Raw genomic sequence first — 18,076 nt, 5'->3', positions numbered from 1 at the left:
TGTGTTGTGAGCAGCCAATTATCCAATTGCATGGATGAGGACACAGTTTTATCATTGTTTACAACAATGTAATTACAAAAAAAGCTTTGCCAAATAAAAGAAAGAGATTAACATATTAGGACCCTTTAATTGCATTTAAATGACGTGCATAATGTATAAATGTTCGCCAAAGATGGAGCTGAATTCTTGATGAAGTTTCCCAAACGTTTAGCTACACAAACGCTCCCCAATTAATTCTGCTGGGTCTGTTTCTCGAGTCCATGCGCTATTTGTTAAGGAACTATCGATTTATATTTAATTAAGTTCACTCACTTGCTCGCTGCTGACAGAAGATTGATCAAAGCAGTCAATAACAGCATATTAAAGAAATGACTTTGAGATTTCTTCTCCAGCTTTATGAATGTAGAGAACAAACAATCTGTCTTGAAATATGCTATTCAATATTTCTCAGTGTCACACCACCCGTCTAGGTGCTGCAGGCATGTTTCATCCACCTGGGTAAAGTACACTCGCCAGGCTCATAATGGAGAACGGAGAAGGGTTAGCAACATTTCCTCACATAGATGATGTGAGAGCAAAGACCTCAGGCTCCATTGAATTCACAGTTGAAAAACCATTTCTAGCCAGTTGACTTTTCATTTCATTTGGCCATAGATTAGCCCTCAATGAAGGGCACTGACTGGGAACTTAGCACTGCAATGCTGAATTAACTGAAAACTATACATTTTAACCACTACCCTCCAACATTTCATAAAAGGCATTTGTATTTACAAATCAATAATCCATTATCTCTGTATTAATGCAAGGCCTTGACCCGAGCATGGCTATACTGTAACGACCGCGTGTGGGAATGTTGTCTTAAGGAATAACAGTATTTTGTCCTATTCCAGTACATACCTGAATCATATCATTTTGTGTTTTTATGGTTCTAGAATGTCTGAAAGGCCTTTCCAGCCTTTCCCCATTGCTGGGTGAAGGAGAGCCACTCAGTTTAACAGCATAATAATGTAATATCATGAGGGATAACTTTCTTATTTGAAATGCAGCATCACAGTGAATACTCTATATTTCTTCCCAGCTTCAGTTGGTTTCCCCCAGAGGATGCAAACTTCATTATGAGCTGTTTCTCTCCTTCTGTTGGGGTATCAATACTTTAAACCATCACTTTATATAGTGCTGTTCCTCTATTCTGTTACTGCTGTTTGTAATCACAACATAGATGTGGAGGATTCACTTCAGGATATCAGGAGATCAGAAACAGGGGCTTGGTGTTGCTCTTTTCCATGGGATCCCCTAAGCACCCCCTCCTCATTATTGTGTGTGACTATCATATAGCAAAAGGAGAAGAGAAAGAAGAATTTATTTATTTTTTTGGCCATTTGTGAAAAGCTCATTAAGACAGCCCAAGAACAAACAAAGCATTTCCTCCGAGGGTCCCATTCAGAGTCCTCCCATAATTTCCCACTAGTTTTAATAGTTGAGATAAATTAATTATTCCTTCGTGGAAAATACATTCTTTGCCATCTTTGGCTCATTGTTTTTGGTGGAGAGAATTGAGGCCCATCCTGTGAGAAATAGAGTTGCCTTTCCTGCAGGGAAATCAAACTGCAATCAGCCAGGACCAACCACAATTAAACCATTAGTATCTGGTATAGGAGACTCTTTAGACAATGTACATCTTACTAATGAATCCAGGGGCAACTCATAATTACACAGTTTTGTCTTGTAAAGATTAGCTGCCCATTGAAACTCAGTAGAACATCACATAACGGTTCACTTCCTGCTGCTTGTGATGTTGAACGAAGACAGTTCTCAGAGAGACAAATGAAAATATGTTCAAATCTATTATAAAGATATTAAAAAAAAGGGGGAAAGGTGCATTTTCCTTTTATTAAATGTGTTCATAACTTCATGATAGAAAACAATAACACATACGATGCATTACCTTTACACAATGCAAATTATTGTGAATTTGTAGAAAAAAAATTAAAGAAATTCAGTCTTGCTGAGATGAATAGGCCTCTTGGTTAGGTGATTTCAGGTTCTTTAATCGTAAAATGACAAACAATTAATCACTTTTTGCAGAAACATGAGCTTTATGCGGTACTTCCTTAACGAACAATTCATCTCTGGGTATCTGTGCCCATGGAAATATGCAAACAGCCATTTTATATACAATTTTATCTAGTTGAAACGTTGTCTTTTTTTTTTTTTTTTCTCTTTTACATGGCGAGTCTCTGAGTGTTGGAGAATTTAGGCAAACTGTTGTAAACAGAATAGCTCTTTTATGTTTTCAAATTTTGTGACATATTGAAGAGCTTTATCAGTCAGTTAAATTAATAAAATAATGTAGATTATTGTCAGAATGTATTCTGGTTATTTGCATCAAGGTTTTATGAATAGACTCAGTACAGGAGAAAATCTGTTAGTTGTAACAACGAAATTTATTATTATAGTTCTTCTTTCTACCAGTGGATGGCGCCACTGTAAACATAAGTGTGACTTGCTTGATGCTATACTGAATTTTAATCTTTTGTAGTTTTGTAGTTGTAGTTTTTATTATTATTATTATTATTATTATTATTATTATTATTATTATTATTATTATTATTATTTGTGCACCTTATTTGGTATAGATTGTGTACCTTAGTAAGTATGGTGCGCCAAACCTCTTTTTTTTTTTTTTTTTACTTTGAAATGGTTCTGTTAAAATTGCCAAAAAAATCATCTCGTTATATGAAAAGAATCATGATCTGTCATTGCAGGGGAAATATTTTCAGAGAATACTGAATGTTGCTTGCCTGTAATACTAACATACACAGGTTGTAACTTTTCAATACATAAATAAATAATTCTGTGTACTACTTTATTATTATTATTATTATTATTATTATTCAATATTGCCCCTGTACACAGCTTTGTTTTCCTCCTGTACTTCTGCTGTTATGATAACAACAACCACACGCTTGTTTTAAATATTTTATGTACAAAACCAAGGGCTGTCAGTACAGAAAAAAATAATTTTTCATATTTAATCTCAAGATTTCCCTGAAGTATGAGACCACAAAATATGTAAGCAACAAATATGTTTTGTTGAAGTTCTCCAGATGCAGAATTTATTTTTGCAGACATTCTTCATAAACTTCAACTACTCTGCTCAAATAACTAACAGCTTAAAGTAAAGTATTTATTGTAAACCAAAAACTATGCTCTTACCAAAACAAACATTGTCAATTATCAGCATAAATAAAATGATAAGACTGTCTACTTGTTTTCCGTAGTTGTAGTAGGGTATCTAATATGAAAAGTTCTTGCTTTTTCCTCCAACGTTTATGACGCATATATATTTATAGCAGCTTTTGAGTTTTAATATAACTATTTATTTGTTGAAGGGCATTCTGTGGTCCCTTAAAAGTGTGCCCTCCCGGTTGAGAACCACTGCTCGATCCAACCTCAAAAATCTGAAAGAGCCCACTCAACCGCAATCTTTCCTCCTTTGAACAGTGTGTGTCTAAATTAATCTCGCCTTCGTCTGATTGGCTGGATTTGTCAATCCGCTTAAACGGGGTGCGCTATGATTGGATGCAGTCTGATTGACGTCATCCTGTGAGAGGGGGTTTACGCTGGGCTTTTTTCTGTCACTGACACATGTAGAGTACAAGCGACAAGCAGCGGCCAGACATCAAGACGAGTGGACAGATCCGAGCAGAGTTCTCGCTTCATCTATGGAAATTACGGAAGACATTCCCGAACGCTCTTTTAACCAGACCGCGGCCGGTATTTCCAGTCATAACCAGAACATCTGAAAGGTTACCGGACGGCAACAGTGGAAATACAATCTGAATTCTCCATTTGCTTGACTCTTTTGCAGCAGCGAAGTATTGTTGAGTTTGCTGGACTGTGCGCGTTCTTTTCACCGTCTACCGAGAAAACAGACTGCTGTACATTTCTCTCCAACCATTGCATTCCATATAGGTGAGTAACGTTACATTACTCAACATCACTTTTTATTTTATGATAATAAATTAATGTCGCGAGAGGGCAAGGAGCGTCACAATGTTCCAGATTAGTATGTAAGCATAAAAAAAAAAGTCAATTATTTTTTTAGAAGTGTTCGCTGTATTTTATTTGTGTTGCACGTCGCGAATAACGTGATGACTATAGCTTGTAATGTAGTGTATGGGACATGAGCGTTGCGCTTATGTGTTTACTCCCATCAAGACCACACACATTTGTGAGCTCGATGGAAATTGCAGGCATTTTGAGTTTATCACATCATAACAGTGCAGCAGAACTGCGCGCGTGCTGTACAAATGATCAACAAACCACAACATAAGCGCAGTTCTGTATCTTCTGCTGTGGTTTGTGCATTGTAGTAGTAGGAGCAGCAGCAGCAGCAGCAGCAGCAGCTGTGTTTAAGCTCCAGCACTGCGATCTGTATTTCTGGCCATGGGCTGCTGATCTGTTTTGTATTTCTGCACATCCCCTCGCTTAAATTGCCTGTCCGTGTAATTACTTGAGTTTGCCCATTTGACTTAAAAGCCACCCCCTCCCTCTCTTCAAATGTCCTCTTTTCCCTCTTACTGGGAATGAAACTTGACGATGGTCCGATCTTATTTATCTGGGGGAGTCACTTTCGGTCTCTGATTCATCTCCCTTTAGATTTAATCAGCACTAAGGTATTGCTTGTCCCGAAGAGCCTCCACTAATGGGGTTACTGAATGCCTCTCTCTCTCTCTCTCTCTCTCTCAGTGCAATGTTTTCTAACCCCCCCCCCCCCCCCCCACCTCTCTCTTCTCCTCTAATTACCTTTCAACAAAGATTTGGCTTACAGCCTTCCACGAATATATCTTCAATTTGAATCTTTCCCACTTTGGTCCAGCAGTCCTCCTTATGAAACCTTGGAAATATAAAAAATTCAGATGTATTAGTGGAAGGATGGAGCAGAAGTGCACACATGTGTTACTGATGGATCAGCATACCAAAGTACAGAACTGCAACTATAAATGAGGGTCTGTGGTTAATGTGATTTCTGTTGGAGGCAGATCTGTGGGCTGATTCTTGCATATGCTGAATGATCCGGCATACTGGGCGTAATTTCACGCGGCAGTGACCAGTCCCCAAAGCGAACGTTGCTGAATGTTCTTCATGATGTTGGCTGGAAATCCGTCATCTGATAACCTCAGCAAAAGCGAGTGGAATAAGTCGACTTCTGAATGGTTCATGCAACTTCAAGGTTCCCCAATTAACTGCTCCACTTCTGGCCGCAGTAGCACTTAGGTCTCTCTCTCTCTCTTTCTCATGTCAAACATCATGGAGGTTGAGGAAAATGTGGTTTAAAAGCAATGTAGACAACCTAACGAAAGCCAGCACCTCTTTAATTGTTGTAGCGACTCTAATGTTATCAGCAGACATTTATCACAAATGGACCAAAGGAGCACTTCGATAAAGATCAAGGATAGTGTGCCACTTAAAACAATTCTCTGACTTGCTTGCAGGCATCATATGCAATTCAATTATTTCAAAGAAGCTTTTAGGAAGCATGACTTTGAAAACATGAAATGTTTTGGTTCATTGTTCAGGCTCGAGGTGTTTTAGATACTGCGATGACAAAACTTCTGTCAGAAGTTCAGGAAACTTAAGTGTGCTGACTTTGTTAGATATGGATTATTGTAATGCTGATGGTATTTGAATACTTTTATGGCAACTATTCTTTTTTTATTTATTTTATATATACAGTTTGTAGTTATATCCGTTATATTTATTTTTGTTGGGCCTTTCCGAAGAAGTTTGCACTCATTTAAAAACTGCTTTACTCTTGAGTGACTGCTCAGTTCTAACCATGTCTCTCTTCTGTCTTATTATGTTTCTGCAGACACAATGGTGAATCCTGGAGGAAGTGCCCAGCCCCCACCTGTTGGAGCGGGATCTCTGTCGTGGAAGCGTTGCGCGGGCTGTGGGGGAAAGATTGCAGACCGTTTTCTCCTGTATGCCATGGACAGCTATTGGCACAGCCGCTGTCTGAAATGTTCCTGCTGCCAGGCCCAGCTCGGAGAGATCGGCACATCCTGCTACACCAAGAGTGGCATGATCCTATGTAGAAATGACTACATCAGGTTCGACATATCTATTCTTGATTTGAATTTTTACGAGTCACAGCCACAGCCATATTCACATGCTTGAGGAAGGTGTCAGTCAGCACTGAGGGCTTTTTGTGTTCATAAAGGGGACTCACTTAAGTCTCTTTCTGCTGTGCTTGTGAAATGAATTTTAAACAGGGTCTTTCCAAATGTGTTTTGAGGATAGTGTAGTTGCGCTGTGCTCCTTTCTCATGGTCTTTGAAGCCAAACTTCAGATCATTCATACATCTGGATATTATGACAGCCCAACGACCACATGAATTGACATTAGGCATGTAATGATTAGATGAAGTGATGGGTGTCAAGAAAAAAAATCTAAAGGAAAAAGTTACAAGGCAACAAGCTTCTTCTCACGGAGTGGAGCGTATTTTTCCATTGAGAACATGTGTCTCAGATTGAGCCGTCAGCGGCCCTCATTAAAGCGCGCTGGTTAAACCCTCAACGGGACACTCTAAAAAGAGGTCAAGCCACTGACATGTTGACAGAGCAGAAGACGAAGGAGATTCTCTCTCCACAGCATCTGCAAGTCTGTGGCTCTCGCCATATTTCATCCTTAAGCAAAAGGAGCCGCTGCTAGGACCGTTTGTGTTTTCTTTACGAGATGCTAGAAAACTCGATTTGGTAAGGCAGAGCTGACCTTCGACTGTGCTTGAATCTAAGAGAGTTTTCACATCCTCTCCAGCATGTTTTGTTTATAACAAAGAAACCATTTAATTAGCAAAAATACCCTTTTTAAATATTTATGCAAGTAAGTCTGACACCCAAAGCGGCCACGGCAGTCTCACTCAGCTGAGGTGGATGGATGGCCTGATTTGACAGGCTGATCCTTCAGTGCCTTGACCTCTGCAACGGCAAACAGAACGCCCTACGAAGCCTCCAGAACTTCTTGCATTGAGAAGTTTGAGGTCGTCTTGGATTATTTCTTTGGTTTTGAGGGGATGGAAAAACACTGTTTGAGTGACTTTGATAATGGAACGCCTATATTTTTCTTATTAAAATGGGCAGACCAATTTAAAAGCTAATTCATAAAATGGAGTATCCATGATATATTCTGCTCTTCCTGCCGGAAAAGAGTGTTTTTTGGCAGAAGTGCAGTCATTAGTGAGTATTTACCTTGGCATGTGCTTCGCCCTGGATCATTCAGCGAAGCCTTGCACTGACACTACTGCTGGCAGGCTTTAACAACAGGTGTCAACCAGAGCAAACCTGAGACGACCAGTCCAAATGTGAAAAGTGCCTTCACTCTTTCCACTCCACCTGATCCGAAGGGATCAAGTCCACAAGACTCGCCACTAGAATCGGGTCTGTGAGCCTAATTAAAATGAGCAGGGAGGGAAAAGTACAGTAGCTGCACCTCTCTCCTTGAGATGAGAGCACATCGGGCGGGAGAACGGAGCTAAAACACAACTCGTGCGAGCCTGTGATCTGAGGAGAGATAAGAGAGAGGGGAAAAATAACATCTGACAGTGAGTCCACACAATTAAAAGCTTTAATTAGAGTCCCCCTCCATTTTCCTTTAGTCCTGAAGGGTTTTATCTAATGAGATCTAGTGCCTGGCTCCTATCCGCTTCCAATGACGTGTCCGAAATGAACGAGAGCCACATTGCAAACAAAACATTTAATTAACCAAATTGGCTTTTGAGAGAGCGGGAGAGCGAGGGAGAGAGAGAGAAGAGGGGATTATTGTGAAGGCCGGTCCCCTTAGGGGATTTTAAAGGGGCCTCCCTTATTTTTGTAATGGATTATTAAATTGCCCTTGCTGTGTAAATAATGAAGTTACATATCCAGAATTATATTAATACCACTGATGCAAAGAGGCTTAGCGATTGATTGGTATGGAGCGAGCGAAAACGCATCCCATTTTCCCTAATGGCAGATGGGGGGAAATGACATGGGATGATAGGCTTCTGATACCACTCAGCTCGAGGCCACCAGCGCCGACTCCGAACACAAGGGCAACCGCCGCGAGTTGTACATTTCAGCAGTTTCAGGAGGGACTCATTCAAAATCATGTTGTCCCTAAGCCGTTGCTGATATTTTTTGCGTGAGCTGGAGAGAATGGAGACAGAGAGAGGGATTGAATTAATTTGGGGAGAGAGCAATCATGTGACCATTAGGTCGGGGGGAAGAACACTGTCCTTTTAATTGAATCGAGCCAGGTAATTAAATGGCACTTTTCCAATAGAACGTGCTAGGTAAATCTAATAGTTGGTTATTTAATATCACTTTGAAGTCTGCCCACTCAAGCACTATGACAGCACGGGAGCATGTGAACTATTAAGCCAGGAAATACTTGGATCTCAGAAATTAATTAAATCGCATGCAATTTAGGGGAAACGTTTATCTTGATTTGTCATAACAGAATTAATTCAAGGCCTTCAATCCACTTGGGACTAGATCTGTTGCTCTGAATTAACCAAGTGTCATTTGGCTGCTTTCAGCCCCCTCGTCCACCCGCCCGCCCGCCCACCGCTCTCTTTACCGTGAAATCTCCTTTTCTCTCTCTCTCTCTCCCTAATGTAACATTGCCATTATGCAAAGCCCTACTTAAGTATCAATATGGCCCAGTGCTTTTAAGGTGCTTTGGCTGCTAATGTTGAGAGGCATTTTTATAATGGACTGTGTTGCAGAAATCATTGTTGTAACAACTTACATCTCTCCACTCAAAAGGTTCCGCTTAAGAGGCCGAGCTGCTGCCAGATGGCCCCAAAACAGCCCTGCTAGGTTGTATTTTACCTCACAGTCGGTATCCAGAATTAAATCCTCTAGACATCGCTTATGGAGCGCAGACAGATTTCTTGTCTTGCTTTCGTAATGAAAGACAGCCGTAGATTGTAGCCCCTCTTTTTCCCGCCCGTTCCCGAGACGAAACGAGTCAATAAATCAGCATTCCGCAATGTTTCGCTGACAAAATCCTCCTCCTCTGATTGATCAAGGGACTGAATACCTAGAAAGTGAGAAAACAGCGAAAGAGAGGCTGATTTGAGGAGAAAGAAGCCAAGACTGGTGGTGTCATTGCAATTAAAGAGTCCCTTGGCCTTAATTATGGTGACCCGTGATATCGCTCCCCTACGCTTCCCCTCGTCAGCACAGAAGTTCAATGGTAAGAGAGACCATTAGAGATGAGCACCAGACTGATAGCAACTTAATTGAGCACCTAAAGCCTTCGGGCCTTTAAATCAAATGCTATCAGCAGCCATCCCCTGCTCAAATAATTAACCTGCTATACTACGTATAGAGAGGCAAGAAAATAAAAAGGTTGCCTGGAGATTCTTCACGATTTTCCTCTGAAAGACACTGGGACAATTAAAAGGGGAGCGCACTTTGAGCCCGGATCCCAAATAATATGTGCTTGTAAATGAATTTAGGTGCGAGCTCTCGGGGATTGTTGATTCAAGCACATGTCGTAGCACGGCAGATTGCTTTCTCAAGGCCGGGGGAAGATGTCATTTTACAGGTGAATCAAACTGCAGCGTTTAAAGACCTTCCCCCCTGACATTTGCCTAGCGTGACTGGCCCATCGACGCCATTGAAGCTGCGCTGTTGTCACGAGCCTACAGCTAATTACGTTTGAAATTGAGTTTTGATTGAGCTGCTCCAATCGATGCCACAGCCAAATTTGTTTTCCCCTCCCCCCCGCCTCCCCCTGCAGCCACCGCTGAAGAGAAACTCTCCAAGCTTCACTCGCTCGTCGTGTAGCGCCCTCAATAAACGCCACACGTGTATGCGAAACGTCGCAGGTGACAGCTGTTCCGATGTCGGAACGTACACGTTCACATGCATGCTGTGATGTTATATCGGCATCCGTACAATGTGCGTTTATCTTTTTACGAGTTGGAAGAATCTTGTGGGACGAAATCATCCATGAACTCTTAGGTTAATCTGTAACTGTGTACATAAGGGACATGCTATGACACCCTACATTTCCTTCAACTCTTTCCTCTCTATCTTTTTGTAGCCATTCCCCATTTCCCTCACTCTATTCTTCTAACGGTCTCTTTCTTGCTTGCTTCTTTCCTCATATTTCCCCCTCCTCTCTCTCTCTCTCTCGCTCTCTCTCTCCGGAGCTTGTCAGATGCTGTGGTCTTATTTGATTGCATAGGAAAAGTGCAGTGATAGAGCAAACAGCCAGTGAGATATGATGACAAATGGGTCCAGATCCCAGTAAATTACTTTCAGCTCAAATCGAAATTTCATTCAGTTTGTTGCTCGGCAAGATGAAGTAATCTAAATTGTGGACTCAGAAGGCAGATAGAAAGGAAGCAGGAGCAAGCATTTCATTATCAAGAGACTGAGAGAGAGGGAGAGAGAGAAGGTTAGAGACGAAAGAGATGAGCAGAAGCAAATCTAAAGTGTTGACACCATGATTGAAAAGGTTAACCCATGCACATTATATATCAACCCGGGTAGCCGAGGGTTTCTAATGGAAAGGCGGCAGTGACTGAGCACTCGCTTGAGTCCTAATGGCAAAAGCGCTGTGTCTCTGCCTAGATGTACTATCAAATATTCTTAGGCCCTGATTGCTTATGTTCTAGGTTATTATTAGGTTGCAAAAATGAACACCAAAGGTAATACTTAGTCCCAGTGGCAGAGGCTTTTGGTGGACAGGATGCAGGATTTTTTCATTTGGTTTGCCATTATTACTATGATTTTATTTTTCCTACATCAGAATGTTGAAGATGTAATTTGTTCTGCATGTGTGAGAGAGAGAGAGAGACTGCGAGAGGGAGAAAAGGAGGCCCGGGCACAGGATTGAAATGGTTTAACCTATCATTGCAAGCATTCCACTGTTATAGTAATACAAGGCCAAACAGGTTAACAAACATTTTTGATGCACACAGAAATAAGGATCTTGTGCATGTTTTTTTATTTAAAATCTCAGTCATCACCCATATGACTTGCTTTCAAACGTAGAAACCAAAAAGAGAAGTTTTTGAAAATGTCAATGCTGCTCTCTTCCATACAATGAAAGTGTATGTTGGCAATGGCTTTCAAGCTTCAGAAAGTACAATAAATACTATGAAGCATTGTAATATTAGTCCACATGTCCACGTGCTTTATTTACACCACCTTTTAAAACTAAGACGATATATATTTGTTGTATATTTCTATTGATGACACGTTAACTTTATCAACATTTATTTTGTTGCAAATGATTTCTTTTTCAAATAAATTATGTTCTTTTGAACGTTCTATTTAAAAAAGAAACCTGGACAAATTATCCTATGTTCCACAAAAAAATAATTAAATAAAAATAATTAAAATAAATAAGCAGCAGGCTTTCAGATGTGATAATAATAATAAGAGATGCAGCAAATCAGCATATTAGAACCATTTCAGAAAGATCATGTGACACTGAAGGCTGGAGTAATGATGCTGAAATTTCAGCTTTGCCATTATTGGAATAAATTACATTTAAAAAATATTATTGGAATAAATTACATTTAAATAAAACACAGTTATTTAAAATGGTGATAATATTTCACAATATTATTGTTTGATTAAATATATGGAGCTTTGATGAGCTTAATAGACTTAGTGAAACAATTTCCTTCCCCTTTTTGAACAGTAGTAAACCTAACCTTCTGAAGCCACACGAGAAGACAGACCGAAAATATTATTTATAAAATGCCACTGACTTAAAAAAACAATCATCTTTAAATCGCACACACATGATGGCTTTGGTTATTAATGCTGAAAGAGTTCATTTGTTTGCACTGTGTGAATGAAAATAAATCATATAAAGGAGTCAAATGTTGGTCATGAGATATTGGTATGAAATGTGCTAGTGATGTTTGTGTTCCTTCATGTAATCTGTACATCTTAATGAATAATTGTGTTCCTAGTTATTTGAGGTTTTTGTTAATGATATTTTCTGGCACTTAATAGCACAGTGTTTTGATTTAGGCTTTGTCTAAGACAGATTCAGGGCTCACTCTGTATCTTATTTTGACAATGCTAACGTGTCTCTGTTTCTTTTCACAGGTTATTTGGGAACAGTGGGGCGTGCAGTGCGTGTGGTCAGTCCATCCCAGCCAGTGAACTGGTTATGAGGGCACAGGGAAACGTGTACCATCTCAAGGTAACCTTTAATCTTAAAGTGACCACTATTGCTCAAGAAATAAATGCTTCATTGCACTACAGAATCCTTTCACACTCAGTCTGCTTTTCAGTCACTATTTGATGGTGTTATAAATTAAATAGCTTATGATTGATACCAAATCAAAAATGGTGTGTGCATATTTTAGTAAAAAATATGTTTTAGTTTAAAATATTTAGCCCATGTGGAATCCCTATAAGGAAATAACGAGAAGTTAAAATAAGTAGACTTTTCCAGAAATGAGTCAGAGATCTGATGTAATATGCTGTGTATTGTGGGTAATGGAGTCCTTTTCATTGTCTCCCGCAGTGTTTCACATGTTCTACCTGCCGGAACCGGCTGGTCCCTGGTGACAGGTTTCACTACATCAACGGCAGCTTGTTCTGCGAACACGACAGACCCACAGCACTCATCAACGGCCATTTGAGTTCACTGCAGACTAACCCTCTACTGCCTGACCAGAAAGTGAGAGCCGCTATCTGTCTGCTTATCAAAACTTCTACACGTTCAGGACCCCTATGAGTATTTATTAGCCAAACACTCCCTTCAGTCAGTCCCTAATCAAAGAATTGCTTCTGTTTTGTTTAAATATTGAAGTTTTACGAACCATATATATAATTCTGTGCCCCTAACCCAAGAATAATTCATCCTGGCAGGAAGCCAAATTGATCACATCTTGCTGAAATGAGATCACAGCTAATGCAAGCTTTTTAGTTACAGGAGAGGCAAGGAGTGAAAAATGTTTCCTTCTTCCTAACTCTGACAAATTCAGATTCGATACTGATTCTGTAGAATTAATTTGCCATCCAGAAGATACAAAACATGAAATCCTGAAAATACTGGTCACAGATTTTAATGGACTCGCTTTGCTCAATAACAAAAGATGGTTTTCATTGCATTATGCTTTTACAAAAAAATAAAAAGCTGGCTGGCGTCAAGCATTCCATCCCATTTTGGTATTTGCTCCTCTGACGCTTCACCGCAAGCCTTAAATAAAAAAACACCAGGGCCCCAAGCAGGCAAATTATTTACCTAATTCCCCTTCTCGCCTTTGGGACAGTCTGCAATAAGACTTCATTGTGCAGTCAGCCACCAGCTGATTGTATCACTTGGCAGCACTGAAAACAACAGCTCAGTGACACGTAATCATTATTGATGGGGATGTGAGAGTGTATACGAGAGAGATCGGACAGTTGCCGAGTTTCCCAGTGAACATTTATTTCACCGTCAGTGGGAAAAAACTAGTTTGAGGAGAGCCGTAGTGAGCCGGGGGAAATCGCTCCATTAAAGCTTGGTGCTCCGTTAGTGGCCTTTTAAGGCATCGTCACTTTTACAAATTAGCTCCAAGAGCATGTTGCGTTTCAAACTGAAGGCCTTTGCATTATCATGCCTAATTTGAAATGTCTGTTTAAGCCCCCATCCTTCCATTCGTCCTCCTTCCTCTGCCCACCTCTCGCTCGGCGGCTGCCGCTGTGTAAATATGAGGCCTCATTCTTTATTTATGTACTGACATCAATTGTAGTGAAAACCGCTGAATTATTAATACTAAAATGCAATCTGAATATTGGCCTGGCTGCTTTAATTATAGCAAAGAGAGAGTTCTTAAATACACCCAGATGCCCCTCTTCACCAAGTAGGAATAGAGAAGGTCCACGGGTCCTCATGAGATGCTCGAAATTAGTGTTTTCGCTTGGTACAGAGAGATTCAAATCATTATTAGGAAACTTATTCACCACTGCAGTGAAAATGCATCGTAATTTATTACTTCATGGTGTGTTCTCTCTGTTCAGAGTTTGAAGTTTGCTGTAATTCTCCTCTGAACCTATAGAAATAAGCTGGGAGCTGAAACAAGCCAGTACAGAAAGGAGCGAGAGAGAGAGAGAGAGAGAGAGAGAGAGAGAGAGAGAAAGAAAGCGACTGAACGCTTCCCTAGACAGATAGGAGGCCTCGTCCGGCAGCCATTGTTTTTATTATGTGCCATTTCATGGTGACATAATTGGTGCTGTCCGTGTCCACGGCTGAGGACATTTGATGCTCATTTATTAAGTAGCTCCCCGGCTTCTCGCTAATCTCTTTGTTCAGGACAGACAAATTACCTTTCTCATGCTGAGCCTGAACCCAGGGGATCCAAACCTTCACCGCCTCCGTCTCTTTAATTAGCCCTCCAATGTGGGGTGGCGTGGGGGGCTTGCAATTACTATTACAGTAGCTTGAAACCCCTTAGTAACTTGAGGTAGGACGGGAAAAGCAAATTGCCCCCCTAGAATGTTTAAAAAACAAAAGGAAGGAGAATGTTAGGGGTAAAAAGTTTGCAGTGACTGTGAAGTAAAACGCTGTGCTTGGATATTGGGATAATTGTCTCTCCTGCGCAAGAACTTAGCAGCCTGGGGACTGTGGCACATCATTGTTAAAAATGAGACAAAAAAAGACTAGCTTAACAATATGCACTTAAAATGCAGAGGAAGTAGGGCAGCAGATGGATTTGAAAGCCTTACTGATCAATGAGTTAAGCAGGGGGCTTTAGCAGAATTGGCGGCCTTTATTTGACAATAGATATAGAGTATGTTATTTAAGAGAACATGAGATTTGTATGATTCACATTGAATTTTTTTACAATACAGGTTGTTAGATTTACTACAACAGTGTTTTTTTCTTTCTTATTTTAAATTTTTAAAAAAAATTCAAAACCTGCACACTGTTATTTACAGTATGGCAAAATGTACCTTTATTTAATTTGGGTCAGTGTCATGACATTTTTTATTTTAATACATTAAAACACAATTCACACTTCCAGTTACTTGAATAGACCCTTTAAAAGATGAACATGATTTTAAGGTCTGTAATAAGATTCATTTATCTATTTCATGTATTAATACTTGTGGTGTGACCAGCAAAACAAAACAAAAGAAAAAGATAATCAAAGCAAAACAAAACAAAACAAAACAAAACAAAACAAAACAAAACAAAACAAAACAAAACAGGATATGATACCAGAACAAAAAAGGTCAATAAGTATTTTAAAATATGAGATAATTTGACATTTTAAGACAGGTCAAGTGAGAATATATATTTTATTATATTTATATATATATATTTTGTATAAAGAAAAGCATATTTAAAATTTTTAAAGATAAAATGATCATACAAATAATTATGATTAAGACACGCACGTATATTCAAGGTGTACAAAATTTTTTATTCGTTTGGATTTAATAGTTACACCACATGACTTTTTTCAGAAAATGTAGTCATTAAATGTAAACCTGTTTTCAAAACCGTAAGTAATCATATAATCAACTTTTTATATGTTTTAAAGTATATTCGTTCACGTTTTTTTTTTTTACCCATTTACTGGTTGTAATCTTTTTCGTTGTAAATGTTTTTAACCAGTTTGTCTCTTTATCTTTCAGGTGTGTTAGGATGTAGGTGTTGCTCAAAGCAGGATGTGTGCCTTCATTTCAGCCCCTCGCTCATTGTCACTGAAGACCTTTTCGGATCGGACCCCATCCCGCTCCTTCTCTCAAAGCTCCGCTACTCCAAACCAGAGGGCCGATCTCAGGCTTGAGCTCCACCTTGACCTGCGATCGCCAGAGATCCCCCTTTCCCGCCCTTTACTCCAAACTCCTGAATCATGGATGGAAAATACCCATGAGGCACTGAAGGGGGGGATACTGAGGACTCTATGAACTGACCCAGGCGAGACCTCTGATCCGGAGGGACTCAAAGACTGACACAGAGAGAGACCAGCTGGAGGATGTTGTTTTTGAGTAAAAAAAAAAAAAAACGAGACCGGAAGGGTGAAATTAAAATGACAAATGAAGCTGATCCACTGCAGCGATTTTTGAATCTTTCATAACACTTGTTTGAAAATGTAGTGGGGGAATACTGACTTTCTTTTTGCCTTTATATTTTTGTCCTACCTTGTCTATTCTCCTTTTCTTCACAACATGGTATCTTCTCTTTCTATATTTTAGATGTTGTAAAGGGAACGCGTTTCATTTCGGATGATATAAAAATCCCGAAGACTGGGTTCGAAGAAGTATCCGTGGCTTTTTTTGTGGAAATCAAATCATGAACACTCTTGGTGTATTTGTAGAACTACCATGTACAGTATGTATGCATGTAAATGTTTTTGTCCCATTGTGGCTACCGTACATACTACACAAAGCAGCTAACTCTATTCCCCTTTCCCTCAACCCAGAAACCACGCAACAAACAAGAAATGAAGCTCATAGCTGTCATCCTATAAATGCAGAGTGAGAGAGAATTCTATTTGTGATATTTTCAGAGACATTTGCTCCAATATGGTGTATTTAATTAATAAAATAAAAAAATAAGTTTAAAAATATCCCTTTTTTAATCCTATTTAAATCATTTGTGTCAAAGATTCTTAATATGGAAATTGGGCTGGCAGCTGAATATGAAAGTCCTCATGTTAAAAGTTTGTTTTTATGCTCAGTTAAGTATGAAGACTATGTTTTAAGCGCCATGAATTCACCTCGGGTTAGTCCCAATCTCTCACAGGTGTTCACCTCTGAAATCACTCAATATGAATTATGTACAGTATCTGAAAGAACACTCTCAACATCTAATTCTCCATCAGGAGACCAAAGGATTTGTATGATCTCAGTAATTCATCTCGTCGGGTTTCTTTAGCTCATTAGCAAAACTATGCTTTTTTTTTTTTTATTATTATTGAACCTCCCTAAATGCGGTGCCATCTCTCTGTCCCTTAATTGTGTCAGTTCATCTTCTTATGCTGTAATTATGAATGCTGATGATGGGGTGGCTAATTGAACATGGATAAACATGTATACTTTCTTCTCTTTTCATGTGAACATGCTATTCATTCCACGGTCCTTGTAGCGGACAAGAAAAGGAGTGCAGCAAATGCCCCTTTGAAGATTCAATTACCGCGGGGGGGAGAGAAAGGTGTTGCAGCTTTTTGGGCCCGCACTGAATGGGCTATTTGCAGAACAAATCGGCGTTTGAAGCTGCTGCTAGACTTAATGGGTATGAAGAGGGCCTGATTTGCATTCCCAGAATGCTCTGCTATAATCCGCACTCAGTTGTCGGACAGGTGGACAGGGTGCATGGTGACAATCTTTCATCATCTCCATAATTTTGTATAGCATTTTATTACAGCCTGTGGTAAGGTCTAAACCTACATCTTTATTAGATTTTATTAAGCTCATGCACTCTAAAAAATAAAGTTTTTTTTTTTTTTTTTTTTTTTTTTTTTTAGAAGAAGAATTTTTTTTAATCTAAAGAGCCATTTGTGATATTAAAGTTTCTTCGTGAAACCATAGATGCCAATGACCCTTTATTTTCAAGAGTGTATTTGAGGAGATCTTGCTACAAAAATGTTTTACTTTCTGACCTGAAATAAAAAAAAAAGTGCATATTCTGGCGAAATAATTCAACTCTGTGTTCATATGGGTTCATGCTTAGAGACTCACTCTGAATTTTCTTGCTAAATTTCTGCCATCTGTTAATCAAAACGTGTTGAGGGAGATATTTAAGAACACTAGAGCTACAGGGTGAGAGCACAAAACATCTCGATGCATCATGTACAGTTATTATCTGGAGATACACTTTGAATGCCTTTATTAAAGCAACATGAAACGTGCAATCATAACAGGTGCAAGGGTTTGCCTTTTTTTTTTTTTTCAGAGCATCAGGAATTCAAATTAGCCGGTCCAAATACACCGCCATCTCCAAAGTGCTTCAGCAGAGTTTGCCTCAGCTGTAAAACTCAAGGAATGTCTCTTGGTCTCCATTGTAGAGAGAATCAAGCTAAAGTACATTCAAATAAATCTCAACAAAGCGATTCCAG

General features: G+C 39.5%; 1 protein-coding gene across 1 annotated transcript; it reads left to right on the top strand.

Moving 5' to 3' along the window:
• Nucleotides 1-3,652: 3,652 nt before the first annotated feature.
• On the top strand, nt 3,653-16,611 carry LOC128015544 (LIM domain transcription factor LMO4). The gene is made up of 6 exons (XM_052599432.1): nt 3,653-3,777; nt 3,872-3,975; nt 5,876-6,116; nt 12,126-12,222; nt 12,550-12,705; nt 15,651-16,611. Exons 3-6 carry the CDS (start codon nt 5,881-5,883, stop codon nt 15,657-15,659), a joined length of 498 nt encoding a protein of 165 aa, XP_052455392.1. The 5' UTR covers nt 3,653-3,777; nt 3,872-3,975; nt 5,876-5,880; the 3' UTR covers nt 15,660-16,611.
• Nucleotides 16,612-18,076: the final 1,465 nt, after the last annotated feature.

The sequence above is a fragment of the Carassius gibelio genome, chromosome A6 (genome assembly GCF_023724105.1).
Source record: "Carassius gibelio isolate Cgi1373 ecotype wild population from Czech Republic chromosome A6, carGib1.2-hapl.c, whole genome shotgun sequence".
In the NCBI taxonomy this organism is placed as follows: Eukaryota; Metazoa; Chordata; class Actinopteri; order Cypriniformes; family Cyprinidae; genus Carassius; species Carassius gibelio.
The sequence above is the reverse complement of the archived record's forward strand: the minus strand, read 5'-3'. Positions and strand labels throughout refer to the sequence as shown.